This window comes from Podarcis raffonei, chromosome 12, assembly GCF_027172205.1.
Source record: "Podarcis raffonei isolate rPodRaf1 chromosome 12, rPodRaf1.pri, whole genome shotgun sequence".
In the NCBI taxonomy this organism is placed as follows: Eukaryota; Metazoa; Chordata; class Lepidosauria; order Squamata; family Lacertidae; genus Podarcis; species Podarcis raffonei.
In genome coordinates, this window is record NC_070613.1 from 336,972 (window position 1) to 363,946 (window position 26,975).

Below are 26,975 nucleotides of genomic sequence, written 5' to 3' on the forward strand. Positions count from 1 at the left end.
GGAGGAAAACAGCAGCCTGTAGGCTTGGCCTTTATTGAACTGTTGCAACAGGGTGCTCCCCTCACTTGCAGGAGAGAGGAAGGACAAAGAAAAATGAATGCTGTGCAAGGGCTTATAAAGACTTTTGAAATTCCCCTCCAGTAGATCAAGACCACCCCCCAGAAACATCACACCTACATCACAGAAAGGAGGGGTTGAGGGAGGAGTTGTGGTGGTAACCTGAGTGTCCTGTCACCTGGCTGGTTCCTGCTTTCCCCCCTCCCCATGAGTACTTTCCAGGTGACAGAGGGGAGTTTGCAGTTTCCTGCCCCCTGAGTTAAGATCTGATCATTGTCCTTTGTTCCAGTCCGTGCTGAATCCACTCCCATATGCAAGTTCTTTGGGATCTTGATGGTCTTCTGTCTGGGACCATCAGGGTTGGCATAGCAACTGGGCAAGGCTCCTGTGGATGTGCTGGGATAGTGAAGGGATTATGGCTGGCCTGTATCAAACCTTCCCCATTTTGTAGTCCTTCCTTCATGGAGTAAAATAAAAGTGGAACAGTGCAAATCCGATGTATGGTTGATTTTCTATGAATTTATAACAGAAGCGTGGTGTATGTAGTGTGTGAGTGTGAGTGTGTGTGAAGTTTGTACAAACTGAATGATTGGGGGGGGGTTCCTGCTACACCACATCCCGTGGCAGCAAACTCCACGGCATGGATGCCTCTGGTCAGGGCCTGTGAGGACAAGGTGCTTGGCTAGATGGGCCTGATCCAGCACATGCCCTTCCTGCATCCTTCTCATCTGGAGAAGGCCTTCCTGCTGGCTGTCTTTACTCTCAAACAGGTGTGTGGTGTGGGAGGATGACCCCCCCTCAAAAAATCTCCTAATATGAAACTGATTTTGTGCCACAGGAAATCAGTTGCCTCATGTTAGAGGGGCAGCCCCCCTCCTTCACCCAGGTGCCCTCCTGTCTGGGTCTGAGGTGCACAGGAAGCCTGAAGTCGGGAGGGTGGGCTTTGGTGCAAGCCAGGAGTGCCGAGGAGGAGAGGTCAATGTCTGGGGTTGGGATTTGAGGGGTGGAGAGGAAGAAGATGGGGCCAATCCTGCCTGGGGCTGGGCTACTCCTGCCAGTAGGTGCCATTGTAGCTGAAGGGCTCCTGGGAGACGCAGGGCATGGGATCAGCCGGGGTCCAGCGCTGGACATGCACCCCAGACCTGTCCCCAGGCTCAGAGGGCCGCACGATGACGGTGCGAAGTGAGGCCACAGAGGGGTCTTCGTCGAAGAAGTTGAAGGGTCGCAGGTAGAAGCCCACCATGTTGCCCGGCGTGGACGTGTTGGGGATGTCCTCCGAGTGGGGGATGTGGAGGAAGCCCACCGTCACCCAGGCCACCAGGTCCTGCCGGAGGGAGAATAATAATAGTAATAATTTATTATTTATACCCCGCCCATCTGGCTGGGCTTCCCCAGCCACTGGGTGGCTTCCAACAAAACACTAAAATACAATAACCTGTTATAAACATTAAAAGCTTCCCTAAACAGGGCTGCCTTCAGATGTCTTTTAAAAGTAAAATAGTTGTTTATTGCCTTGACATCTGGTGGGAGGGCGTTCCACAGGGAGGGTGCCACTACCAAGAAGGCCCTCTGCCTGGTTCCCTGTAACCTCACTTCTCGCAGGGAGGGAACCGCCAGAAGGCCCTCGGAGCTGGACCTCAGTGTTCGGGCAGAACGATGGTGGTGGAGAGGCTTCTTCAGTTCTACTGGGCCTTTGAGGCCGTTTAGGGCTTTCAAGGTCAGCACCAACACTTTGAATTGTGCTCGGAAACGTCCTGGGAGCATCACGGAGCATGAATCTGCCTGCCCTGGCCTGGATCTCCGTGTGTGCTCCCCCCAAAACCCCAAGTGAGCCGCCCTGCTGCTCCTCTTCCTGCCCCCCAAGCCCAGGCCGCCCTCACCTGGTTCTCCAGGCTCTCGTCGTTCTGCAGGAAGTTCTCAAAGCTGACCGTGGGGCTCCAGGGGTCATTCTGGATGTAGAGGCTGCTGCTGGTGTCCTCATTGTCGTGATGCTTGGTCACTGCTAAGGGGTATCTGCCAGAGGGACACGACCCCTCAGTCCCGGGGCATGGGGCCAGGGCATGGGTGCCCCTGAGCCCACCCCATCAAAGAGAGGCCAACCCACACCCAGGCGCCCAACACCTCCTGCCCGCTGGATCAGGGGTCAGCAAACTTTTTCAGCAGGGGGCTGGTCCACTGTCCCTCAGACCTTGTGGGGGACTGAACTACACTGGGGTGTGTGTGAAGGAATTCCTCTGCCCCACAAATAACCCAGAGGTGCATCTTAAATGCAAGGACACATTCTACTCATGTAAAAACACGCTGATTCCTGGACCGTCTGCAGACTGGATTTAGGTGGTGATTGGGCCGGATCAAGGAGGCTCCCTTCTCCCCATCGGTTCCACAGGGGGGCAGGCTCCCTCGAAAGTGGGGGGCTCTCCTTCCTTGGAGGATTTTAAGCAGATATTTAATCAGGGATTCTAGAGCTCATGGAGGAGAGATCTAGTGCCGGCTCCCAGCCAGGAGGGCTCTGCTCTGCCCTCCACACTCAGAGCCAGAGATGATTCTGAAGGCCAGGAGGGGAGAGAGGCTCTCTGCAGGTTCCCCATTGGGCTATCTGGCCGGTGACAGTGAGAACAGGGGGCTGGAGCGGATGGGCCCCCCTTGGCCGCATCCAGCAGGCTCTCCTTAGGTTCTTAAACCCACAGGCAAGCGGGATTTGGGGGTGTTAACCTGGAACCCCCGTTTGCTATGTTAATTACTCAGTTTGGGGGGGGAGTACAAAATGCAGAATTTCCGTTCCAAATGGGCACAAAACGAATACATACCTTTGGCACCAGTTTGGAGGAGATCCTAAATTTTGGGGTTACAGGTTAATGAAGCTCAATCCTGAATAGCTCCCTTGGTTAGAGAGTGGGGCTGATAATTCCAAGGTTGCAGGTTCCATCCTGATGTGGGGCAGCTGCATATTCCTGCCTTGCTGGGGGTTGGACTAGTTGACCCTCGGGGTCCCTTCCAACTCTAGAGTTCCATGATTCCATGAAGCAGGAGCCCAGATCCGCCTGCCGCTCCCTCGCCCGACGGCGGGAGTGAAACCGTCTCGTCCACTCCGGAGAATCTCCAGGCGTGGGCGACCTGCCGCTCCCTTCGGCTGGGAAGTGGGGTGGGGGCTGCCCTCCCGCTCGGCGTCCCAGCTCACCTGCCTGCCCCGCCCGCCCTACCTGCCGGGCTCACCTGCTCCAGGTGATGCCGCGCTCCTCCTGCCACCCGCGGGGCAGGACGCGGTCGGCGTGCGAGCTGAGCTGCAGGCGGTAGCTGCGCCGGTGGCCCCAGCGGTTGGGCTTCGCCGGGTTGCCGAAGAGCAGGTAGCGGGGCAGCGGCTTGCCGAAGGGGAAGGCGGCCTGGCGCTCGCGGAGCCGCGGCTGAGACTCCAGGCGCGGCTGCACCAGCGGCTGGCTCGGCTCCCAGGGCAGAGAGATGTTCTCCAGAGCCACGTCCAGCGTCTCGAAGCTGTTCTCCAGGCCTGCAGGGGGGAGAGCAGGGGGGACGGGGGTCAGGAGAACCGGCAGGGGAGGGGGCTCGCTAAGGCCAAGGAGGGCGCCTGGCACGGCAAAAGGGGCCAGCCCCAGGGTTCCTCCTCTGCCCCGAGGGGCATGCAGTTTGCAGCGGGGCCAGGAGAGCCGGCGGGGCAGCTCCAGCAGCAGCAGGAGGGAGGGAGGGAGGAGTAATAATTTGACAGAAAAAGGTTCCCCTCTCACAACAAGGGTTGCCAAAGGGGGGAGCAGGAATCCTTGGGGGCGCAACGGGGCAGGGGGCGCTGCAGGTGCAAATGACCAGGCTTGGAAAAGCTGCCTGCCTGCCTTCGAGCTCCTCTGCCGGGGGTCAAGGATGGGGCTTGGCCGCAGGAGCCCCCTCCCCGCTTGGCCTTCGAGAGTCCAGCGTTATCTCCCGGGGTGGCCTGAGGACAGAACGAGGCGCCTCTTGCCCCCTGAGACTCTGGACCTGGGCGAGGGGCGAGGAGAACGGCTTGCGAGAACATCACAGCCGCCCCCTCCCTTTCCCCGATGGGGGGGGGGCGCCTGGCTCTTCTTCAGACGTGACCCTGATGGCAAGGGATGCTCGACAGCAGAACAGACACCCTTGGGAGGCGGCGGGCTCTCCTTCGTGGGAGGCGTGGAGTCACCCCCTGCGGCGGGTTCTGTGATTCCTGCATTGCAGAGGGCGGACTACATGACCCTGGGGGTCCCTTCCGCCTCTACGATGCTATAAAAGCAGCCACAGCTGCAAACAGGGGCAATTTCTCGGAGCTCGGCCTGTTCCGTAACTGGAAAGGGGGAAGGGGGACTCTTGCGACTGAGGATGGACGGGGCTTAGGGCCTCCCCGACTCTCCCCGCGCCCCTTTCCGGGAGCGAGCGAGCGAGGGTCCCACCTGCGACGTCCAGGTCGACTTTGTAGTGCACCAGGTGCGTGTGGATGTTGCCCAGCAGGTGTTCCTGCAGGCGGTTCCCGTAGCGGAGCCCCTCCGGCGTGTAGAAGGAGGCATGCACGTAGCCCGTGGCGTGCACCTTGGTCTCCAGCACCCCGTTGGGGTAGAGCAGGAAGTCCCAGATATAGTCGTAGTTGTAGACGGTGGAGGTGGTGCGCAGGACCAGCGCGGCGCCCTCGAGGCCCGCGTAGAAGTGGGAGCCGCCGAGGAAGTCGCTGTCGAAGTGGCGGCGCAGAGGGACCCCCGTGGGCAGCTCAAAGATGCAGAGGGCGCGCGGGAAGCGCACGGGGCCCGGGGCGTCGTACAGGTGGTGGGCGTCCAGGAAGGTGGCCCCCTCGGGGCAGTCGACGCCGGGCGCCAGCTCGTGCGTCACGGAGCCCATGCCCCAGCCCACGTCGATGTACTTGGTCTGCATGGCGGCCGGCGTGTTCCCCCCGTAGATGGCGATGGCTTCCTGCACGCTCACCTCGTAGGCCACGCGCTCCCCGTTGAAGCGCACGTCGAAGAGCTGCAGCCCCGTGGACGTGCGCAGGCGGAAGGCCAGGCTCCAGCCGCTGTACTGCACCAGGTTGCCTTCCACCCAGTAGCGGCGGCCCTGCGGCTCACAAATCTTGGCGCCGTGCGCGTCCGTCGGGGGCCCCGCCGAGAAACTCCCCCGCGGCACGAAGGTGGAGAAGAGGCTCTCGTCCGGGTGCGGCGGCAGAGGCACGACGGGCACGGCGCCCGAGGCGTGGAGCTGGGCCAGCTCCTCGGCGCTGCTGAAGTATCGCCCGTTGTACCACAGCTTCTGCACCTGCCAGAGGCTCGGGTCGAGTGCCCGGTGGTCGAGCAGGACCTCCAGGCCCACCGGGTGCAGGAAGAAGCCCTCCACGAAGCGCTGGAGCATCAGCCAGGTGCGGCGCTCACCCGAGGCCAGGCCCCGCGGGGCCACCTCCGTCAGGGTCAGGCACCGGTCGCCGCAGTTCCCGAAGCCGAAGCCCGAGGCGTCCAGCAGGAACTGCTGCAGCGGAGCCAAGCTCTCCGCCAGCCGCTGAGAGAGCAGCCCAAACTCCAGCTGCGACATCGGCCGTGCCGCGAAGGGCGCCGGCTTCCCCCAGGGCCGGTAGGAGGTGGGCGCGGGCAGGGGCCACACCACGTACTCGGTGACGTTGGGCTGCGCCTCGGCCCCGAAGAAGACCACGGCTCTGGCCTGGCGTCGGGGGCGGCGCCCCCCGGACTCCAGGTACCGCAAGGCGCGCCCTTTCTTCGGGGTCAAGAGCTCCACCAGGAAAAGGCTGTTCTTGGCCAGGGAGGGGGCTGGATCCGCCTGGAGGCCCAGCTCGGGCCGGCCCAGCAGAAAGTCGCGGACGGCGCGCAGCTCCGCCGGAGTCAAGTCGGAGAAGATGGAGACCCCCTCGTGGCGCTGCGGGGGTTGGCCGGAGGCGGCCGCGGCCAGGAGGCCAAAGACGGCCAAAGCAGACGACCACATCTCGCCCTGCGGGAGAAAGAGGGAGGCGTCAGAAAGGGGGGAGGCGTCACGCAAGTGGGGTCGGGGCAGGAGCCGGGGCCCCAGTCTTTCTCCAGAGTCTGACTCTTCTTCTTTTTTAAAAACTTTATTCCAAAACCGAAAAAGAATTACAAACATCAAATTCAAAATCCATATTCGTTTTGTAATATAAGCCTATTACATAGTTCACTAGATTAAAATATATCTAACTGCTATAGACTTCCCTTTTGCTATATATAAATGTAACGCAATTAGAAATATTAGAATTTTTAAATAAATTCCCCTATACCCCCCACTCCCCTTCACCCATGTGTGATCTCAATATTTTCTTCTTCTTCCATCTTGTCTTCCTTAGTCTTGGCTACACTGAGTGGCAGCCGCAGCTCTCGGGGTCTCCAGTGTGGGAGATGCCAGTCCAGCAAGGATGTTCTTGCTACTTAGCAGAGACTCAGACCATAGAAAACGTAATTGGTAGAGTCGGGTACATGAAAAGGGAGAGCCAGCTCGCATCCTAGCCGCCTTAATAGACGGCTCCACAACCTTCTTCAATTTTGCTGCTGGGGGGGGGTGTTTACCGCTACTCAGCCCACAAATGTGGGTGCCTGGAGGGATAAATCGAATGTGTATATCGTCTCCTACCTATTAAAACCTGCCCCGCATCAAGCAAGGGTCTTGCTCATCCCAAGTTGGAGATGCACTTGCCGAGTGACCCCTGGAAGTCAGGGCCCTGTCCCACTCGAAGTCGTCAAGAGCCAGCAGAAAACTCTGGTTTTAATTAACAGTGAATGATCCGATCCAGTTTGGACATGGAAACCTCCGTACAAGTAGCTATCGCACGAATGGGGGTTTTGGGGCAGCGGGGGGAGCAGTGCCCACAAAGGGAGGGCTAGAGAGTCTTTAACCCTTCCCTGCCTTGCATGCTGCCCCCCCAAGTCTGGATCAGCCCCACCCCCGCTACTTGCGGTGGGAGAAATTCTCCCACTGGTGGCACCGCGAAGCAGAGCTGAGCAGTTCGGCCAGACGCTTTGCTCGACAGCGAAGCTCAGCTTTGGGGCCGCCCCGACGGAGCCGAGCGCAAGGCTTTGCAAGACCTCCTCTCCCGCTTTGCTGAATGTGAACTGCCTGGCAGCCAGTGGCGTAGCGTGGGTTGTCAGCACCCGGGGCAAGGCAAGTAATTTGCGCCCCCTAACCCGTGGATTTTAGCACTGATTTTAGCACTGCGAGTGCGAGCCCCCCCCAGATGTTGCGCCCGGTGCGGCTGGCCCCCCTGCACCCCCCACGCTACGCCACTGCTGGCAGCGCCTCCGGATCAGAGCTGAGCCGCTGCGGCCGGAATCTCCCGGGGTAAAAGTCTGTGGACTTCAATCTGCTGTAAAGCGCAGAACGAGGGTTTTGTTTTCATCTTTTAGACAACTTATCTGAATTCAGATATTGCAACATCTCCCTTGTTTTCTTGCTTTACTTTGATAGCGGGTGAAACGGAGTTCTTGGGGAGGGTCGTAATGGGAAGAGGAGGCCTGGAGGGTCTCAGGGAATCTTAGAGTCGGAAGGGACCCCAAGGGCCATCTAGCTCACCCCCCGCCACGCAATGCCTCGCCTCTCCCTCTCCCAACCTTGCAGAGAATCCGCTCTGACGGCAGGGTCGCCACTTTGCAACGGGCCACGAGATATTTTTGGAGGGCCTGCCTGACTCTTCGCTTTTTGCGGAACTCTGAAGTGCTATAGAAATAGCAAATATATCCAGGAAGGCGTCCCCCCCCCCTGAGCACGTGCAGAGTGCCTTTTCCTCAGCCCTGAGTAATAGCTGGAAGTCTTTGAACCCGAAAGCGTGACTCCGAAGCAAGTGGGATCCCCAGACCATGTCCCCCTCAGATGCCTCCAGGGTCAGACCAGCAGCGGGGGGAGAGAAACGGGGTGACAGCAGAAGGGGGAGGCCCAGGGGGGTTTCGGAAGGGCCTGCAAATCCCAGTGTTAACAGGGCAGCACTAGCATATTAGAGAAAACCTGTCTGCTTGCATGTCAGGAATGAGCCCCGTCTGGGACAGAAAACCACAGACTCACGTGCCATGTGGGGCATCGTGGACTTGGCAGGAGCGAAGGTGCCCTCGTTCCCTGGTCTCCTTCCTAAGGAAACCAGACAAATGCCCTTCCTGGAGCTTTGACCCTCCTTGCCCCTCTGTGCTGCCCAGGGTGGGGGCACCTCTGGAGCAGGGGTGCAGCCCTGGCTCTGAGTTGGATCCCCGGAGCCCCCTCCCTAGAGGTGCCCCTTACCTGTCCAGCTCCTGGGCTCTGCTCTCCTCTCAGGGCTGCTTAGGCTGGGTGCTCCTGCGGGCAGCCCTGAGCTATCATACCTGGGAGGAGGAGGGAGGGGCGGGGAAGGCTGGCCGAGAGAGGCAGCGATTGGCTGCTGCTGGGCAGTGGGTGGGGCTGAGTAGCAGGTGCCTGGAGGTGGGGGGGGGTGCTCCCAGAGCTCCTGGGAGCTGGCAGGGTGCAGGGCGGGCACCCAGGCCTGGCAAAAGGTCAGAGAGCCAGGGCGGGCACCCCGGCCTGGTAAAAAAGCTGCTCAAAAGTTCTTTTCAATGCCTCCTGTGATCCAGGGCTCAGGATCCACCCTGGAAAAATGTTTTGGACCTGAAAGGGGGGCGAGGAGAAAAAGGAGAGCCCCCACCCCGCGAGGGTGGGGCAGCAGCGGCAGCAGCAGCAGCAGCAGCTACAAGAGGGTGGCCTCCCAGGGCAGCGGGGTCTCCTCTCTCCCGTGGTTTGGATCTTGCCCAGGACGATGGAGGGCCCCCTTCCCCAGGGGGCTCCTAGGAAAGGGCAGACCCCGGGGAATAAGAACATCGTAGGGGCATAGAACCAAGGGGTCATCTCGTCCAACCCCCTGCAGGGCAGGAATCGCAACTCAAGAATCCCTGGCAGGGACGTCACTTCTTCCTTCGCGGTCGGAGGAGGAGAAGGCAAGATGATCCTGCCGGTGGAGGTTTCCCCGCTGATCAAGTTCGGCCGGTATTCTGCACTGCTCATTGGGATAGTCTGCGGAAAGAAAAGATAGGACTATTGGAAGCCTATTGCTGAGGAGGAAAGGAGAACAGAAGCAGAGGAGGAGGAGAAGCGTCAAGAAAAGGAACGAACTGCAAAAGCACTGGCTGACGCTAAGGATGATTCAGTGCTGAAATAAACCTGCTGATCTTCATCTTCACCTTTTAATATCCAATGTATGACGTTTTGAAGTAGTTGATCTCAAGTGTCAAATACAAACTTATTTACATCAATAAACAGTTGCTGGGGGGGGGAGAATCTGACTGTCAGAAAGTTCTTCCTGGTGTTTAGTCAGAATCTCCTCTCTTGCAACTTGCTCCCTCCTTCACGTGACATCCCTTAAGATATTGGAAGGTGGCTCCCGTATCTCCTCACAGCCTCCTCTTTTCCAGGCTAGACATATCCAGCTCCTTCAATTGCTCCTCATAAGGCTTAGTTTCCAGACCCCTGATCATCTTGGTCACCTTCCTCTGCCCACATTCCAGCTGGTCAACATCCTCCTTAAATTGTGGCTCCCAGAACTGGACACGGGACTCCAGGTGTGGTCTGACCAAGGCAGAAGAGAGCCAGACTATGACTTCCCTTGATCTGGACACTAGACTTCTGTTGAGGCAGCTTGGAATAACATTCACCTTTTTTGCTGCTGCATCACGCGGTGGACTCATGTGAAGCTTGTGGTCCACCAAGACCCCTAAGTCCTTTCCCCACGCAGACTGAGTGCGGTGGCAGACTGAGATGGCAGAGGGGGCCCACGCAAGCCCCCTGACTTGTTCAGGGTGAGGTGAATTCTCACAAAAGCAGGCTGCCCCCTCCGGCGGTGTGGATTTTGTCTTGGAGACAGACCACCATACGGAAGGAGTCAACTCAGCAGCTCTGCATTTCCTCCCTTTTGCCCGGACTGCCACTTTTGGAGGGATACAACCTCACTCCTACCACCCACCTGACCCCCATATCAGATCCAAAATAGAAAAAACTAGCACTTTTACAGGCACCACATTATACCCCTTCCACACTGGTAAGAAACTGATGTTTCAGGGAGGCAGCAGCTACACTTTGGAACTCCCTGCCACTTGACATCAGGCAGCGGTCTTCGCTGGACTCTTTTTGCTACCTGCGAAATTTCAATGCAAAGGAAACACAAGGCAAATTGTGGGAATCGTCCGTGGAAGAGACTGAGAAGGAAGTGGCTTCTCCTTCCTTGTAGGTTTTGAAGCAGAGGTTGGCTGGCCACCCGTCATGGATGCTTGGGCTGAGATGCCTGCGCTGCGAGCGGGGGGCCTAGAGCAGTGTTCCCCAACCTTGGGCCTCCAGCTGTGTTTTTTTTAAATGATATTTATTAAAGTTTAACAATTACAGAAAAAAGAAAAACAAACAATAAAAAGTTACAATACTTCAAAAAAAAGAAAATACAATAAAAAACAACAATACAGCAAAACAATACAAAAGAAAAAACAAAAACATTTAAAAAACACAAACATTTTTTTAAAAAACCCATCCAGTATTTTCATATATTTATCTTTCATTTACTTGTTTCCTTGACTTCCTCACACCTCCCTTTTTTGTATTCTAATTCAATTAGTTCTTTCAGCAAGTCCTTTCCCTCTTTCTCAAATTTTGTTCCATAATTTATCTAACACAATTTAACCTTAAATTTTACACTTTGACCCGTTAACAATCTATTTTTACTTAATTCTTTATAACATTTCTGCTAAAGCCATATAACTTCTTTCCAGCATCCTTCTAACATTCATTTATTTTACAATATTTCTGTAAATATATAAATTTTTTCCAATATAATTTTTTTCCAATCTTCTTCCACCGACTCTTCTCCCTGGTCTCGGATTCTGCCAGTCATTTCTGCCAACTCCATGTAGTCCATCAGCTTCATCTGCCATTCTTCCCAGGTGGGTAGATCTTGTGTCTTTCAGTACTTTGCAATGAGTATTCTTGCTGCTGTTGTGGCATACATAAAGAAAGTTCTATCCTTCTTTGGCACCAATTGGCTGACTATGCCCAGGAGAAAGGCCTCTGGTTTCTTCAGGAAGGTATATTTAAATACCTTTTTCATTTCATTATATATCATCTCCCAGAAAGCCTTAATCCTTGGGCACGTCCACCAAAGGTGAAAGAATGTACCTTCAGTTTCTTTACATTTCCAACATTCCAAATGATAGATTTTTGCAAGCTTGACTGGGGTCATGTACCACCTGTATATCATTTTCATAATATTCTCTCTTAAGGCATTACATGCCGTAAACTTCATACCTGTGGTCCATAACTGTTCCCAGTCAGCCATCATAATATTATGTCCAACATCTTGTGCCCATTTAATCATAGCAGATTTCACCGTTTCATCCTGAGTATTCCATTTCAACAGCAAGTTATACATCCTTGACAAATTCTTAACTTTAGGGTCTAGCAATTCTGTTTCCAATTTTGATTTTTTTCCACCTGGAAGCCTAGTTTTTTATCCAAATTAAATACCTCCTTTATTTGATAATAGTGGAGCCAGTCTCACACTCTGTTTTTTAATTTTTCAAAACTCTGCAGTTTTAATCTGTCTCCCTCTTGTTGGGTCTCCAGCTGTTTTTGGACTACAATTCCCATCATCCTTGACCACTGGTCTTGCTAGCGAGGGATGATGGGAGTTGTAGTCCAAAAACAGCTGGAGGCCCAAGGTTGGGGAACACTGGCCTAGAGGACTCCACAGTCTGTGATTCTGTTAACAGTGACGTGTCATTTGCAGACCACAAACAGGAGAAGTAGCAACAGCAGGGAAGACCAGTTGTGTTTGATGGCGTGGTGTTTATTCTGCACAAATAGTATTGCCACGGGACGTGGGTGGCGCTGTGGGTTAAACCACATAGCCTAGGACTTGCCGATCAGAAGGTCGACGGCTCAAATCCCCTCAACGGGGTGAGCTCCAGTTGCTCAGTCCCTGCTCCTGCCAACCTAGCAGTTCAAAAGCATGTCAAGGTGCAAATACAGTGGTGCACCACAAGACGAATGCCTCGCAGGATGAAAAACCCGCTAGACGAAAGGGTTTTCCGTTTTTGAGTTGCTTCGCAAGACGAATTTCCCTATGGGCTTGCTTCGCAAGACGGAAACGTCTTGCGAGTCTTGCGATTTTTTTCGCTCCCCCCCCTTTTGCTAAGCCGCTAAGCCGCTAATAGCCTTTTAGCCGCTAAGCTGCTAGGCCTTTAATAGCCGCTAAGCCACTAAACCGCTAATAGCACTAATCCACTAAGCCGCTAATAGAGTTGCTTCGCAAGACGAAAAAACCGCTAGACGAAGAGACTCGCGGAACGGATTATTTTTGTCTTGCGAGGCACCACTGTAGATCAATAGGTACCACTCCGGCGGGAAGGTAAACGGCGTTTCCGTGCGCTGCTCTGGTTCGCCAGAAGCGGCTTAGTCATGCTGGCCACATGACCCGGAAGCTGTACGCCGGCTCCCTCGGCCAGTAAAGCAAGATGAGCGCCACAACCCCAGAGTCAGCCACGACTGGACCTAATGGTCAGGGGTCCCTTTACCTTTAAGCAGGAACGCTAGGAAAGGGTTAAAAGAGAATCTGTGGAGGAAGGGGCTAGGGAGGGCTAACAGCCCAATGCTCTGTCCTCCATCCTGGAAAAAGTGACAAATTGGGGGGGGGGGTGAAAGTTCTGTCCTAGGTCCATTGTTGTTCAACGTCTTTATAAATGATTTGGATGAAGGAATTGAGGAGATGCTCATCAAATTTGCCCCCCAAAAGGTGAATGCTTTTCTCTGCTGCATCAACAGAGGTCTTGTGTCCGGGTCAAGCGAGGTCATAGTCCGTCCCCCCTCTTCTGCCCTGGTCAGACCACGCCTGGAATCCTGTGTCCAGTTCTGGGCACCACAATTTAAGAAGGATGCTGACCAGCTGGAAGGTGGGCAGAGGAGGGCAGCCAAGATGATGGAGGGTCTGGAAACTAAGCCTGATGAGGAACGGTTGAAGGAGCTGGGGATGTTTAGCCTGGAGAAGAGGAGACTGAGAGGAGACAGGAGAGCCACCTTCCCATATCTCAAGGGCTGCCACATGGCAGATGGAGCAAGCTTCTTTTCTGCTCCAGAGGGTAGGACTCGAACCCACGGCCTCAAGTTATGGCAGTCAGAACGGTCTCCCTTGGCAGGGGGTGGACCATCCTTCCTCGAGGGTTTTGAAGCAGAGGTTGGATCCTTTCACGGAGATTCCTGCTTTCCCGGGGGTTCGTACAGCAATAAGTAACCAAAGAAACCCCTGTGTTGCAAAGAGAATGTCAGCAACGTCTATGCAACACAATGACCGTGTACATACGCAGTAGAGAATCTTTATAGAATTCCTTCAAATCATAAATTCCTTCCAACCAGTAAATTCCTTCAAACGGGGGGTTGGGCTAGATGATCCTTGGGGTCCCCTTCCAGCTCTACAATTCCACTCCCACAAGAAGTCCCCTCAGAAGGCTTTGCCTGAAGGGGCCAAGGGCTTTGCGGCCAAATTGTGTCACCTGTCACGTATTTGATTGATGGGCTGCATTTATATCTCGCTTTTCCTCCAAGCAGCATACCTAGCTTTCCTCCTCCCCATCTTATCCCACAACCACCCCAGGAAATAGGTCAGGCTGAGGCCTTACTGGCCCCCAAGGCCACCCACTGATCTTCATGGCTGAGTGGGAGGATTTGAATCTTGCCCTCCCAGGTCCTGGCCTGACTCTCAAACCACTACACCCCATAAAATTGTGGGATGTAAACACAGGAGCAGTCAATGACAACATTCCTAGAGTGTACATGTTAGAACATGGGGAGGGATGTCTGTCCAGTAAGCAGGTAAACTTCCTGGGGACGGACTTCCTCCGCATGTGACCAGAGGTGGGTGTGGCCTCACCTCTGCAGGTAAATGATAAAAGCACAGGGCAGGCAGCCATTCTCTCTCTCTGCCATTTTCCTTCGAAGAGGAAACATCTAAGATGCCCTCTTGGCTCTCAGCCAAGAGAGGACAAAGGGACTATCTTGCTATAAGAAAGATTCTGAGTGTATTGTAACCTTTTTCAGCCTGTCTGCCTTCTGGGATCATATTGTGAACAGAACGTGAGTAAACTCTTTTATACTTTTATGAAGACTGTGTCGTGTCTTCTATTTTAAGAGGGAACAAAAGGGGAAATGACCAGAGTAATTATTATAGAGGTTCTAGCGAACCTGTGCAAGCGTTACCGTTGCGAACTTAAAGGGGAATGTCTATAAACTCTGCTGATATTTTGGGAACTTGTTAGCACAATTTGGATAAGGATATAATTAGTCAATATATCCTCTCCTGCACCCCAGAACATTCCCACAAAAATTGCATTTGCCCTTTGGGTGATCATTCGCTCGGTTTGGAGAGGTCTCTTGGGAACTCCCCACAGACCCTCTTAGTTTTGCACCCCACCCCGAATAGTTTGGCATTGTCAGGAAACCCCCGCCTTAAAAGGGGGTCCCCATATCAGGGGTGAATCTACTCTGAAATAAATGGAGCTTCAGCTTCAGGGCTCCAGAAGCAACTTGAGTCCATGTTTCTCAACAATTTGGGATCAGGAAGACCCAGTTGGAGTCACACAACTCAAACCGAGAGTTTGAGTCAGTTCAAGCTTCAGGGGCCCCCTACCTACAGGACCGCCAGTTTGGAGGTCCCAGGTCGCAAGGAGGTTAGGGCCTTTTCAGTACTGGCCCCGACTTGGTGGAACGCTCTGTCCCAAGAGACTAGGGCCCTGCAGGACTTGACATCTTTCCACAGAGCCTGCAAGACAGAGCTGTTCTGCCTGGCCTTTGGTTTGGACTCAGTCTGACCCTTATTTTTCCCTCCCCTTATGGTTTTGATCTATGGGCTACTATTAAAATGAGGCTGAATTTTAAACTGCATTTTAAAATCCATCGTCTGCTTGGAAAAGACTCTGAGGTGGACTCTTCTGCGAACTTGGCAAACAGGAGAAGGAGGAGACAGGAAAGGGATTTCGCTCCCCCCTTCCAGATGTGTGAAGCTGGGTGAAGAAAACCACTGGAGTCACTGTAAGACTTTTAATTAAATAGTTATCAGGATGGATCCAAGAAGTTAAACTGTGGGACTCCCTCCGGCAGGAGACCGTGGGGGCTGGATGGCTTTAAAAGGGGGTCAGAGAAATTCATGGATGGCTCTGCTCTGCCCTCCACACTCAGAGGCAGCAACGCTTCTGAACAGCAGTCGCCGGGAGCCACAAGAGGGGAGAGGGTCTTGAGTTCGAAACCTGCTAGTGGGCTTCCCTTTGGGGGCACCTGGTTGGCCACTGGGAGAACAGGGTGCAGGACCAGATGGGCCACAGGCCTCATCCAGCACATGCTCTTCTCATGCTCTTAGTCAACTAGTTATTTTATGACCTTTACATATAACTAAGTGGACATTTGGAGCAGGAAAAATCACTTGAGTCCAGCGCCCAGTGCTCTGGGGAGCCCCACAAGCTGGGCCTGTGGGCATCAGGTCCTCCTCCCTGCTCTGTGTCCCCAGAGGACAGTGCTCAGTGGTAGACCCTCTTGGCACATGGAGGTTCTACTTTGCTCCTGTGAGTAATAACTGCTGGCACACCTGCTGCCGAGGAGGAGAGGTCAATGTCTGGGGTTGGGATTTGAGGGGTGGAGAGGAAGAAGATGGGGCCAATCCTGCCTGGGGCTGGGCTACTCCTGCCAGTAGGTGCCATTGTAGCTGAAGGGCTCCTGGGAGACGCAGGGCATGGGATCAGCCGGGGTCCAGCGCTGGACATGCACCCCAGACCTGTCCCCAGGCTCAGAGGGCCGCACGATGACGGTGCGAAGTGAGGCCACAGAGGGGTCTTCATCAAAGAAGTTGAAGGGTCGCAGGTAGAAGCCCACCACGTTGCCCGGCGTGGACGTGTTGGGGATGTCCTCCGAGTGGGGGATGTGGAGGAAGCCCACTGTCACCCAGGCCACCAGGTCCTGTCGGAGGGAGAATAATAAATAATAGTAATAATTTATTATTTATACCCTGCCCATCTGGCTGGGCTTCCCCAGCCACTCTGGGCGGCTTCCAACAAAATATTAGAATACAGTAATGCATCGAACATTAAAAGCTTCCCTAAACAGGGCTGCCTTCAGATGTCTTCTAAAAGTCTGATAGTTGTGTGGGATGTAAACACAGGAGCAGTCAATGACAACATTCCTAGAGTGTACGTGTTAGAACATGGGGAGGGATGTCTGTCCAGCAAGCAGGTAAACTTCCTGGGGACGGATTTCCTCCGCATGTGACCAGAGGTGGGTGTGGCCTCACCTGTGCAGGTAATGACAAAAGCACAGGGCAGGCAGCCACCCTCTCTCTCTGCCATCTTCCTTCGATGAGGAAACATCTAAGGATGCTCTCTTGGCTCCCAGCCAAGAGAGGACAAAGGGACTATCTTGCTATAAGATAGATTCTAAATGTATGTAACCTTTTTAAGCTGTCTGCCTTCTGGGATCACATTGTGAACAGAACGTGAGTAAACTCTTTTATACTTTTATGAAGACTGTGTCATGTCTTGTATTTTAAGAGGGAACAAAGGGGAAATTACCAGAGTAATTATTACAGAGATTCTAGCAAACCTGTGCAGACGTTACCGTTGCGAACTTAAAGGGGAATGTCTATAAACTCTGCTGATATTTTGGGAACTTGTTAGCACAAGTTGGATTAGGATATAATCTTACAATATATCCTCTCCTGCACCCCTGAACATTCCCACAAGTTGTTCATCTGCTGGGAGGGTGTTCCACAGGGCGGGTGCCACCACCGAGAAGGCCCTCTGCCTGGTTCCCTGTAGCCTCACTTCTCGCAGGGAGGGAACCGTCAGAAGACCCTCAGAGCTGGACGGTGGTGGTGGAGACGCTTGTTCAAGTATGCTGGACCGAGGCCGTTTAGGACCGTTTAGAGCATGAATCTGCCTGCCCTGGCCTGGATCTCCGTGTGTGCTCCCCCCAAAACCCCAAGTGAGCCACCCTGCTGCTCCTCTTCCTGCCCCCCAGCCCCAGGCTGCCCTCACCTGGTTCTCCAGGCTCTCGTCGTTCTGCAGGAAGTTCTCAAAGCTGACCGTGGGGCTCCAGGGGTCGTTCTGGATGTAGAGGCTGCTGCTGGTGTCCTCATTGTCGTGATGCTTGGTCACTGCTAAGGGGTATCTGCCAGAGGGACACGACCCCTCAGTCCCGGGGCATGGGGCCAGGGCATGGGTGCCCCTGAGCCCACCCCATCAAAGAGAGGCCAGCCCAAACCCAGGCGCCCAACACCTCCTGCCCACTGGATCAGGGGTCAGCAAACTTTTTCAGCAGGGGGCTGGTCCACTGTCCCTCAGACCTTGTGGGGGACTGAACTATACTGGGGTGTGTGTGAAGGAATTCCTCTGCCCCACAAATAACCCAGAGGTGCATCTTAAATGCAAGGACACATTCTACTCATGTTAAAACACTCTGATTCCTGGACCATCTGCGGGCCGGATTGAGAAGGTGATTGGGCCGGATCAAGGAGGCTCCCTTCTCCCCATCTGTTCCACAGGGGGGCAGGCTCCCTCGAAAGTGGGGGGCTCTCCTTCCTTGGAGGATTTTAAGCAGATATTTAATCAGGGATTCTAGAGCTCATGGAGGAGAGATCTAGTGCCGGCTCCCAGCCAGGAGGGCTCTGCTCTGCCCTCCACACTCAGAGCCAGAGATGATTCTGAAGGCCAGGAGGGGAGAGAGGCTCTCTGCAGGTTCCCCATTGGGCTATCTGGCCGGTGACAGTGAGAACAGGGGGCTGGAGCGGATGGGCCCCCCTTGGCCGCATCCAGCAGGCTCTCCTTAGGTTCTTAAACCCACAGGCAAGCGGGATTTGGGGGTGTTAACCTGGAACCCCCGTTTGCTATGTTAATTACTCAGTTTGGGGGGGGAGTACAAAATGCAGAATTTCCGTTCCAAATGGGCACAAAACGAATACATACCTTTGGCACCAGTTTGGAGGAGATCCTAAATTTTGGGGTTACAGGTTAATGAAGCTCAATCCTGAATAGCTCCCTTGGTTAGAGAGTGGGGCTGATAATTCCAAGGTTGCAGGTTCCATCCTGATGTGGGGCAGCTGCATATTCCTGCCTTGCTGGGGGTTGGACTAGTTGACCCTCGGGGTCCCTTCCAACTCTAGAGTTCCATGATTCCATGAAGCAGGAGCCCAGATCCGCCTGCCGCTCCCTCGCCCGACGGCGGGAGTGAAACCGTCTCGTCCACTCCGGAGAATCTCCAGGCGTGGGCGACCTGCCGCTCCCTTCGGCTGGGAAGTGGGGTGGGGGCTGCCCTCCCGCTCGGCGTCCCAGCTCACCTGCCTGCCCCGCCCGCCCTACCTGCCGGGCTCACCTGCTCCAGGTGATGCCGCGCTCCTCCTGCCACCCGCGGGGCAGGACGCGGTCGGCGTGCGAGCTGAGCTGCAGGCGGTAGCTGCGCCGGTGGCCCCAGCGGTTGGGCTTCGCCGGGTTGCCGAAGAGCAGGTAGCGGGGCAGCGGCTTGCCGAAGGGGAAGGCGGCCTGGCGCTCGCGGAGCCGCGGCTGAGACTCCAGGCGCGGCTGCACCAGCGGCTGGCTCGGCTCCCAGGGCAGAGAGATGTTCTCCAGAGCCACGTCCAGCGTCTCGAAGCTGTTCTCCAGGCCTGCAGGGGGGAGAGCAGGGGGGACGGGGGTCAGGAGAACCGGCAGGGGAGGGGGCTCGCTAAGGCCAAGGAGGGCGCCTGGCACGGCAAAAGGGGCCAGCCCCAGGGTTCCTCCTCTGCCCCGAGGGGCATGCAGTTTGCAGCGGGGCCAGGAGAGCCGGCGGGGCAGCTCCAGCAGCAGCAGGAGGGAGGGAGGGAGGAGTAATAATTTGACAGAAAAAGGTTCCCCTCTCACAACAAGGGTTGCCAAAGGGGGGAGCAGGAATCCTTGGGGGCGCAACGGGGCAGGGGGCGCTGCAGGTGCAAATGACCAGGCTTGGAAAAGCTGCCTGCCTGCCTTCGAGCTCCTCTGCCGGGGGTCAAGGATGGGGCTTGGCCGCAGGAGCCCCCTCCCCGCTTGGCCTTCGAGAGTCCAGCGTTATCTCCCGGGGTGGCCTGAGGACAGAACGAGGCGCCTCTTGCCCCCTGAGACTCTGGACCTGGGCGAGGGGCGAGGAGAACGGCTTGCGAGAACATCACAGCCGCCCCCTCCCTTTCCCCGATGGGGGGGGCGCCTGGCTCTTCTTCAGACGTGACCCTGATGGCAAGGGATGCTCGACAGCAGAATAGACACCCTTGGGAGGCGGCGGGCTCTCCTTCGTGGGAGGCGTGGAGTCACCCCCTGCGGCGGGTTCTGTGATTCCTGCATTGCAGAGGGCGGACTACATGACCCTGGGGGTCCCTTCCGCCTCTACGATGCTATAAAAGCAGCCACAGCTGCAAACAGGGGCAATTCCTCGGAGCTCGGCCTGTTCCGTAACTGGAAAGGGGGAAGGGGGACTCTTGCGACTGAGGATGGACGGGGCTTAGGGCCTCCCCGACTCTCCCCGCGCCCCTTTCCGGGAGCGAGCGAGCGAGGGTCCCACCTGCGACGTCCAGGTCGACTTTGTAGTGCACCAGGTGCGTGTGGATGTTGCCCAGCAGGTGTTCCTGCAGGCGGTTCCCGTAGCGGAGCCCCTCCGGCGTGTAGAAGGAGGCATGCACGTAGCCCGTGGCGTGCACCTTGGTCTCCAGCACCCCGTTGGGGTAGAGCAGGAAGTCCCAGATATAGTCGTAGTTGTAGACGGTGGAGGTGGTGCGCAGGACCAGCGCGGCGCCCTCGAGGCCCGCGTAGAAGTGGGAGCCGCCGAGGAAGTCGCTGTCGAAGTGGCGGCGCAGAGGGACCCCCGTGGGCAGCTCGAAGATGCAGAGGGCGCGTGGGAAGCGCACGGGGCCCGGGGCGTCGTACAGGTGGTGGGCGTCCAGGAAGGTGGCCCCCTCGGGGCAGTCGACGCCGGGCGCCAGCTCGTGCGTCACGGAGCCCATGCCCCAGCCCACGTCGATGTACTTGGTCTGCATGGCGGCCGGCGTGTTCCCCCCGTAGATGGCGATGGCTTCCTGCACGCTCACCTCGTAGGCCACGCGCTCCCCGTTGAAGCGCACGTCGAAGAGCTGCAGCCCCGTGGACGTGCGCAGGCGGAAGCCCAGGCTCCAGCCGCTGTACTGCACCAGGTTGCCTTCCACCCAGTAGCGGCGGCCCTGCGGCTCACAAATCTTGGCGCCGTGCGCGTCCGTCGGGGGCCCCGCCGAGAAGCTCCCCCGCGGCACGAAGGTGGAGAAGAGGCTCTCGTCCGGGTGCGTCGGCAGAGGCACGACGGGCACGGCGCCCGAGGCATGGAGCTGGGCCAGCTCCTCGGCGCTGCTGAAGTATCGCCCGTTGTACCACAGCTTCTGCACCTGCCAGAGGCTCGGGTCGAGTGCCCGGTGGTCGAGCAGGACCTCCAGGCCCACCGGGTGCAGGAAGAAGCCCTCCACGAAGCGCTGGAGCATCAGCCAGGTGCGGCGCTCACCCGAGGCCAGGCCCCGCGGGGCCACCTCCGTCAGGGTCAGGCACCGGTCGCCGCAGTTCCCGAAGCCGAAGCCCGAGGCGTCCAGCAGGAACTGCTGCAGCGGAGCCAACCTCTCCGCCAGCCTCTGCGAGAGCAGCCCAAACTCCAGCTGCGACATCGGCCGTGCCGCGAAGGGCGCCGGCTTCCCCCAGGGCCGGTAGGAGGTGGGCGCGGGCAGGGGCCACACCACGTACTCGGTGACGTTGGGCTGCGCCTCGGCCCCGAAGAAGACCACGGCTCTGGCCTGGCGTCGGGGGCGGCGCTCCCCGGTCTCCAGGTACTGCAAGGCGTGCCCTTTCTTCGGGGTCAAGAGCTCCACCAGGAAAAGGCTGTTCTTGGCCAGGGAGGGGGCTGGATCCGCCTGGAGGCCCAGCTCGGGCCGGCCCAGCAGAAAGTCGCGGACGGCGCGCAGCTCCGCCGGAGTCAAGTCGGAGAAGATGGAGACCCCATCGTAGCGCTGCGGGGGTTGGCCGGAGGCGGCCGCGGCCAGGAGGCCAAAGACGGCCAAAGCAGACGACCACATCTCGCACTGCGGGAGAAAGAGGGAGGTGTCAGAAAGGGGGGAGGCGTCACGCAAGTGGGGTCGGGGCAGGAGCCGGGGCCCCAGTCTTTCTCCAGAGTCTGACTCTGGAGTGTGTTCTAGTGGTTAAGAGCGGTGGACGCATAATCTGGGGAACCGGGTTCGCGTCTCCGCTCCTCCACCTGCAGCTGCTGGGTGACCTTGGGCCAGTCACACTTCTCTGAAGTCTCTCAGCCCCACTCACCTCACAGAGTGTTTGTTGTGGGGGAGGAAGGGAAAGGAGAATGTGAGCCGCTTTGAGACCCCTTAGCGTAGTGATAAAGCGGGATATCAAATCCAAACTCTTCTTCTTCTTCTTAGTCTTGGCTACACTGAGTGGCGGCCGCAGCTCTCGGGGTCTCAAGTGTGGGAGATGGCAGTCCAGCAAGGATGTTCTTGCTACTTAGCAGAGACTCAGGCTATAGAAAACGTAATTGGTAGTCGGGTACATGAAAAGGGAGAGCCAGCTCGCAGAGACTTCCGGGTTGGTGCCTCCGGTAATGGCGGAATTCCTCTGATCAGGAGGAATTTGCCCCGTGGGAATCTGGGTCTGGCCGCCACGGCGAAGGCGGAGACCCGCAAAAAATTACAGGTGGGAGAAGCCTGTGAGCGTGGGATTTGGCGGGCACCCTTTGCGCCTCCCCTACTCACGGGGAAACCCGGTTTCGGGGGTCCGGAGCAATGTGGGGTGAGCGGCGCGGTGCTTCGAATCGTCTGCTTCTTCCACGGAGCGAAGCCGCATAGCTGTTCCCGGAGAGCACTGACTTTTTCCTGTGGACAATTTGACTCCAAAGTAATTACCCATGAGTAGAGCTGAAGTGGAGAATTGGATTTTTAAACGTTTAATTTGGTATCGAAACGGGGAGGTTCAAAATAGGAAGTCCGCCTTCCCCTTTTGTAAATAGACTGAAACAATGAGGCTGCAAGCTGAAGTCTTGGAAAGCCTTTTGTAAAAGACTAAATTTCCATTGGCAAAGAACATTAACCCCCCCCTTGGAGGCAGGAGAAGAGGGGGGAAGTCGTGGACTGAGTATGCCTGTAGGAGAGAGTGAAGAGAGCTAAAATACTGCCACTCTGACTCTGGAAACGGGCTGCTAGCAGGACTGGCGTCTTTTGGAATGTTCATTGACAGCGTTTAGAACCTTCATTGACAGTTAGCTAAATAAGAGAAATACATTGTTTCTACTGACTCCGGCTGCTTTTAAAAAGGAGTAAAAGTAACTGAAAATTGAAACTAACTTTGGATTGTTTGAACTGTGTTTAAGAGAAGACATTACTGACTAATATAAATAGAAACTGTTTCCCCCTAGTGGAAGCTTTTGAAACTGGTTGCTTTACAAGAGCTGGGCTGGGGAAATTTCCAGTTGCAAGATAAAAAACTGTGAGACTCTGGGACTGACCTTGAATCTTTTAAGAGTTATGGCAAATGGAAAGGAAAAAACAGACCAGTCAACTACTGAAAAAAAATTAAGGTCTGGGAGGACTTGGCAGCAACCCAGGAGAGGCTCAACATCAGGCCTCCCTGCCTCTTCTGCTGCTGCCTCTGCACCAGTACACTCAAAACCAAGAGGAATGTCGACAGAAGAGGTTTTAGCGGTTGCATTAAATAAGATAAATGATTCACTGGAACAGCTTAACAAGAAAACAGACGCGATAAATGCGAAAGTGGATGCTGCAACTATTAAAATTGATTTAAATACAGAAAGTATAAATAATCTGGGACAAAAGGTGAATACCAATACAGAAACCATCCAGAAATTGATACAGGAATCTACTTTGATATGGCAAACTGCGGAGGAAGCCAGGGAGAAAGCCGTTGCTGCTGAACGTAAAGTAACATAACTGGAGAGAGAGAGAGTCCCAGCCCTACAGAGGCAACTTGATGAACACAAGTTGACGCTTTCTATGATTGAATTTAAAGAAAAACAGACGAATCTGAGGATCAGAGCCCTACCTGAATTGGAGAAGGAAAGCTTGACAGACTTTCTCACACAGGAATTCGCTGATTTTTGGGACTTGGACTTGGGTCAAGAAGAGTTTAGAATTGTGAGGGCCTTCAGACTTGGAAGAGGAGGGAAAAAAGAGAAGAATAGAATAAGAGACTGCTTGATCACCCTTCGAACTAAAGAAGAGAGAGATAGAATTTTGGGTTGGCACTACCAGAAGAACCTAGAAGTACAACAGTCAAGAGTGGAAATTTTTAGACATCCCGAAATATCTTTTGGATCTTAGGCCTAACTACGGAGATATTGTTGCCCTGCTGAGAAGGAATAAAATCATCTTTAGGTGGGAGTTTCCCCAAGGTCTATCTTTCAGTTTCAAAGGAAGGAAAATAAAAATAAGATCAGTAGAAGATAAAGTAAAGTTTTTGTATAAATACGAAGAAGATCTGCAGAAGGGACTTGGAAAAGAGCCAACAGCATTGGATAGAAGATCATCTGATAGAGGACTAGAGCAAAGAGCATCAGATAGAGGATCACCAAACAGGGGAATACTGGATATATCAGCATTATCCTTTGGATTGGATCTCCCAGTGAACGTGTCTCCACCACCACCAACAGAAGAAGAGGAAGCATTGGGTGCAGTTGGAGGAATATCAGCGTAATTACATCCAAATTTTGGATAAGATGGATTGTTTCAAGAAGTGGCAGAAAGATATTTCCAGATTTCTTTGGCAGGGCAAGAAGCCTCGAATAAAATTTAAGATATTAACTGATGCCAAAGAAAGAGGTGGATTTGCCCTGCCAGACCTTAAACTTTATTATGAATCAGCTGCTTTTTGCTGGCTGAGAGAATGTCTGCTTCCTGAAAACACTGAAGTGTTGGATCTAGAAGGTTTTAATAATGCATTTGGCTGGCATGCATATTTGTGGTACGATAAGGTAAAAGCACATAAAGCGTTTAAAAATCATATTGTTAGAAAAGCATTGTTTAATGTTTGGATAAGATATAAGGATTTGTTAGAAGAGAAAACCCCAAGATGGTTGTCACCAATGGAAGTGAAGGCACAGAAAAAACTCAATATGGAGGCCAAATGGCCGAAATATTGGGAAATTTTGGAACAAGATGGAGACAGAATAAAATTGCAGAGCTTTGAAAAATTGAAAAACAAAGTGCGAGATTGGCTCCATTATTACCAAATAATGGAGGCATACAATTTGGACAAAAAGGTTGGTTTCCAGGTGGAAAAATCAAAATTCGAAACAGAATTGTTAGATCCAAAAATTAAGAATTTGGCAAGAATGTATAACTTGCTGTTGAAATGGAACACTCAGGATGAAATGGTGAAATCAGCTATGATTAAATGGGCACAAGATGTTGGACATAACATAATGATGGCTGACTGGGAACAGTTATGGACCACAGGTATGAAATTCACGGCATGTAATGCCCTAAGAGAAAATTTAATGAAAATGATTTATAGGTGGTACATGACACCAGTCAAGCTTGGAAAAATTTACCATTTGCCCAACAATAAATGTTGGAAATGTAATGAGACTGAAGGTACTTTCACCTTTGGTGGACATGCCCAAGGATTAAGACATTCTGGGAGATGATTTATAATGAAATGAAAAAGGTATTTAAATATACCTTCCTAAAGAAACCAGAGGCCTTTCTTCTGGGCATGGTCGGCCAATTGGTGCTAAAGAAGGATAGCACTTTTTTTATGTATGCAACAACAGCAGCAAGAATACTCATTGCGAAGTATTGGAAGACACAAGATTTACCCACCAGGGAAGAATGGCAGATGAAGTTGATGGACTATATGGAACTGGCGGAAATGACCGGCAGAATCCGAGACCAGGGAGAAGAGTCGGTGGAAGAAGACTGGAAAAAGTTTAAAGACTATTTACAGAAATACTGTAAAATTAATGAATGCTAGAAGAATGTTGGAATGAAGTTATATGGCTTTAGTAGAAATGTTATAAGGAATTAAGTATAAATAGATTAATAGAATATTAAAGGAAAAAATAAGGTTAGAATGTGTTAAGATAATTATAGGATAGAAAACAGAGGAAGATGGAAAGGAATTGCTGAAACAATTAACAGAAGAGGAATACGAAAAGGGAGGTGTGAGGAGGTCGTTGAAATAAGTGAATGAAAGATAAGATACTGAAATTGTTTGATGTGTTTTAAACTGTTTTTGTTTTGTTAGTTTAATGTGTTAGTGTTATGTAGTGTTTCTGTATTGTATTGTATTGTTCTTTTTTGTGTGTGTGTTTAAATTGTTTAAATTGTTGGAAAAGTAATAGTTATTATTTTCAAAAAAGAAAAGAAAAAAAAGGGGGGGGGAAAGAGCCAGCTCGCATCCTAGCCGGCTCCACAACCTTCTTCAATTTTGCTGCTGGGGGGGTGTTTACCGCTACTCAGCCCACAAATGTGGGTGCCTGGAGGGATAAATCGAATGTGTATATCGTCTCCTACCTATTAAAACCTGCCCCGCATCAAGCAAGGGTCTTGCTCATCCCAAGTTGGAGATGCACTTGCCGAGTGACCCCTGGAAGTCAGGGCCCTGATCCACTCGAAGTCGTCAAGAGCCAGCAGAAAACTCTGGTTTTAATTAACAGTGAATGATCCGATCCAGTTTGGACATGGAAACCTCCGTACAAGTAGCTATCGCACGAATGGGGGTTTTGGGGCAGCGGGGGGAGCAGCGCCCACAAAGGGAGGGCTAGAGAGTCTTTAACCCTTCCCTGCCTTGCATGCTGCCCCCCCAAGTCTGGATCAGCCCCACCCCCGCTACTCGCGGTGGGAGAAATTCTCCCACTGGTGGCACCGCGAAGCAGAGCTGAGCAGTTCGGCCAGGCGCTTTGCTCGACAGGGAAGCTCAGCTTTGGGGCCGCCCCGACGGAGCCGAGCGCAAGGCTTTGCAAGACCTCCTCTCCCGCTTTGCTGAATGTGAACTGCCTGGCAGCGCCACTTTGCAACGGGCCACGAAATGTTTTTATAGGGCCTGCCTGGCTCTTCACTTTTTGCGGAACTCTGAAGTGCTATAGAAATAGCAAATATATCCAGGAAGGGGTTGCCCCCCCCCCGAGCACGTGCAGAGTGCCTTTTCCTCAGCCCTGAGTAATAGCTGGAAGTCTTTGAACCAGAAAACCATCTGCTTGCATGTCAGGAATGAGCCCCGTCTGGGACAGAAAACCACAGACTCCCGTGCCATATGGGGCATCGTGGACTTGGCAGGAGCAAAGGTGCCCTCGTTCCCTGGTCTCCTTCCTAAGGAAACCAGACAAATGCCCTTCCTGGAGCTTTGACCCTCCTTGCCCCTCTGTGCTGCCCAGGGTGGGGGCACCTCTGGAGCAGGGGTGCAGCCCTGGCTCTGAGTTGGATCCCCGGAGCCCCCTCCCTAGAGGTGCCCCTTACCTGTCCAGCTCCTGGGCTCTGCTCTCCTCTCAGGGCTGCTTAGGCTGGGTGCTCCTGCGGGCAGCCCTGAGCTATCATACCTGGGAGAAGGAGGGAGGGGCAGGGAAGGCTGGTCGAGAGAGGCAGCGATTGGCTGCTGCTGGGCAGTGGGTGGGGCTGAGTAGCAGGTGCCTGGAGGTGGGGGGGTGCTCCCAGAGCTCCTGGGAGCTGGAGGGTGCAGGGCGGGCACACATAGAATCATAGAATGATAGAGTTGGAAGAGACCACAAGGGCCATCGAGTCCAGCCCCCTGCCAAGCAGGAAACACCATCAGAGCACTCCTGACATATGGTTGTCAAGCCTCTGCTTAAAGACCTCCAAAGAAGGAGACTCCACCACACTCCTTGGCAGCAAATTCCACTGTCAAACAGCTCTTACTGTCAGGAAGTTCTTCCTAATGTTT

General features: G+C 54.1%; 2 protein-coding genes and 1 pseudogene across 2 annotated transcripts; 1 reads left to right on the plus strand and 2 right to left on the minus strand.

The window, feature by feature from the left end:
- Positions 1-683: 683 nt before the first annotated feature.
- LOC128424002 (amiloride-sensitive amine oxidase [copper-containing]-like) lies at positions 684-8,360 on the minus strand. Its single transcript, XM_053409747.1, has 5 exons — positions 8,281-8,360; positions 4,467-5,997; positions 3,271-3,559; positions 1,938-2,070; positions 684-1,381 (listed from the first exon to the last, which is right to left on the minus strand). Exons 2-5 carry the CDS (start codon positions 5,989-5,991, stop codon positions 1,103-1,105), a joined length of 2,226 nt encoding a protein of 741 aa, XP_053265722.1. The 5' UTR covers positions 5,992-5,997; positions 8,281-8,360; the 3' UTR covers positions 684-1,102.
- Positions 8,361-8,935: 575 nt separating this feature from the next.
- Positions 8,936-9,187, plus strand: LOC128424037 (ATP synthase subunit e, mitochondrial-like; annotated as a pseudogene).
- Positions 9,188-15,080: 5,893 nt separating this feature from the next.
- Positions 15,081-21,132, minus strand: LOC128424003 (amiloride-sensitive amine oxidase [copper-containing]-like). Its single transcript, XM_053409748.1, has 4 exons — positions 19,606-21,132; positions 18,412-18,700; positions 17,079-17,211; positions 15,081-16,005 (listed from the first exon to the last, which is right to left on the minus strand). The coding sequence occupies exons 1-4, from the start codon at positions 21,128-21,130 to the stop codon at positions 15,727-15,729; spliced, it is 2,226 nt and encodes a 741-aa protein (XP_053265723.1). The 5' UTR covers positions 21,131-21,132; the 3' UTR covers positions 15,081-15,726.
- Between the last annotated feature and the right edge of the window lie 5,843 nt (positions 21,133-26,975).

What these genes read in the sequence shown, in the direction of transcription:
- LOC128424003 (XM_053409748.1), bottom strand. Translation starts at nt 21,130, where the DNA reads ATGTGGTCGTCTGCTTTGGCCGTCTTTGGCCTCCTGGCCGCGGCCGCC. An exon ending in AGTCGACCTGGACGTCGCAG is followed by an intron (nt 18,701 to 19,605) that starts GTGGGACCCTCG and finishes TCCCCCCTGCAG; the next exon opens with GCCTGGAGAACAGCTTCGAG. An exon ending in CGCGGCATCACCTGGAGCAG is followed by an intron (nt 17,212 to 18,411) that starts GTGAGCCCGGCA and finishes TCCCTCTGGCAG; the next exon opens with ATACCCCTTAGCAGTGACCA.
- LOC128424002 (XM_053409747.1), bottom strand. Translation starts at nt 5,991, where the DNA reads ATGTGGTCGTCTGCTTTGGCCGTCTTTGGCCTCCTGGCCGCGGCCGCC. An exon ending in AGTCGACCTGGACGTCGCAG is followed by an intron (nt 3,560 to 4,466) that starts GTGGGACCCTCG and finishes TCCCCCCTGCAG; the next exon opens with GCCTGGAGAACAGCTTCGAG. An exon ending in CGCGGCATCACCTGGAGCAG is followed by an intron (nt 2,071 to 3,270) that starts GTGAGCCCGGCA and finishes TCCCTCTGGCAG; the next exon opens with ATACCCCTTAGCAGTGACCA.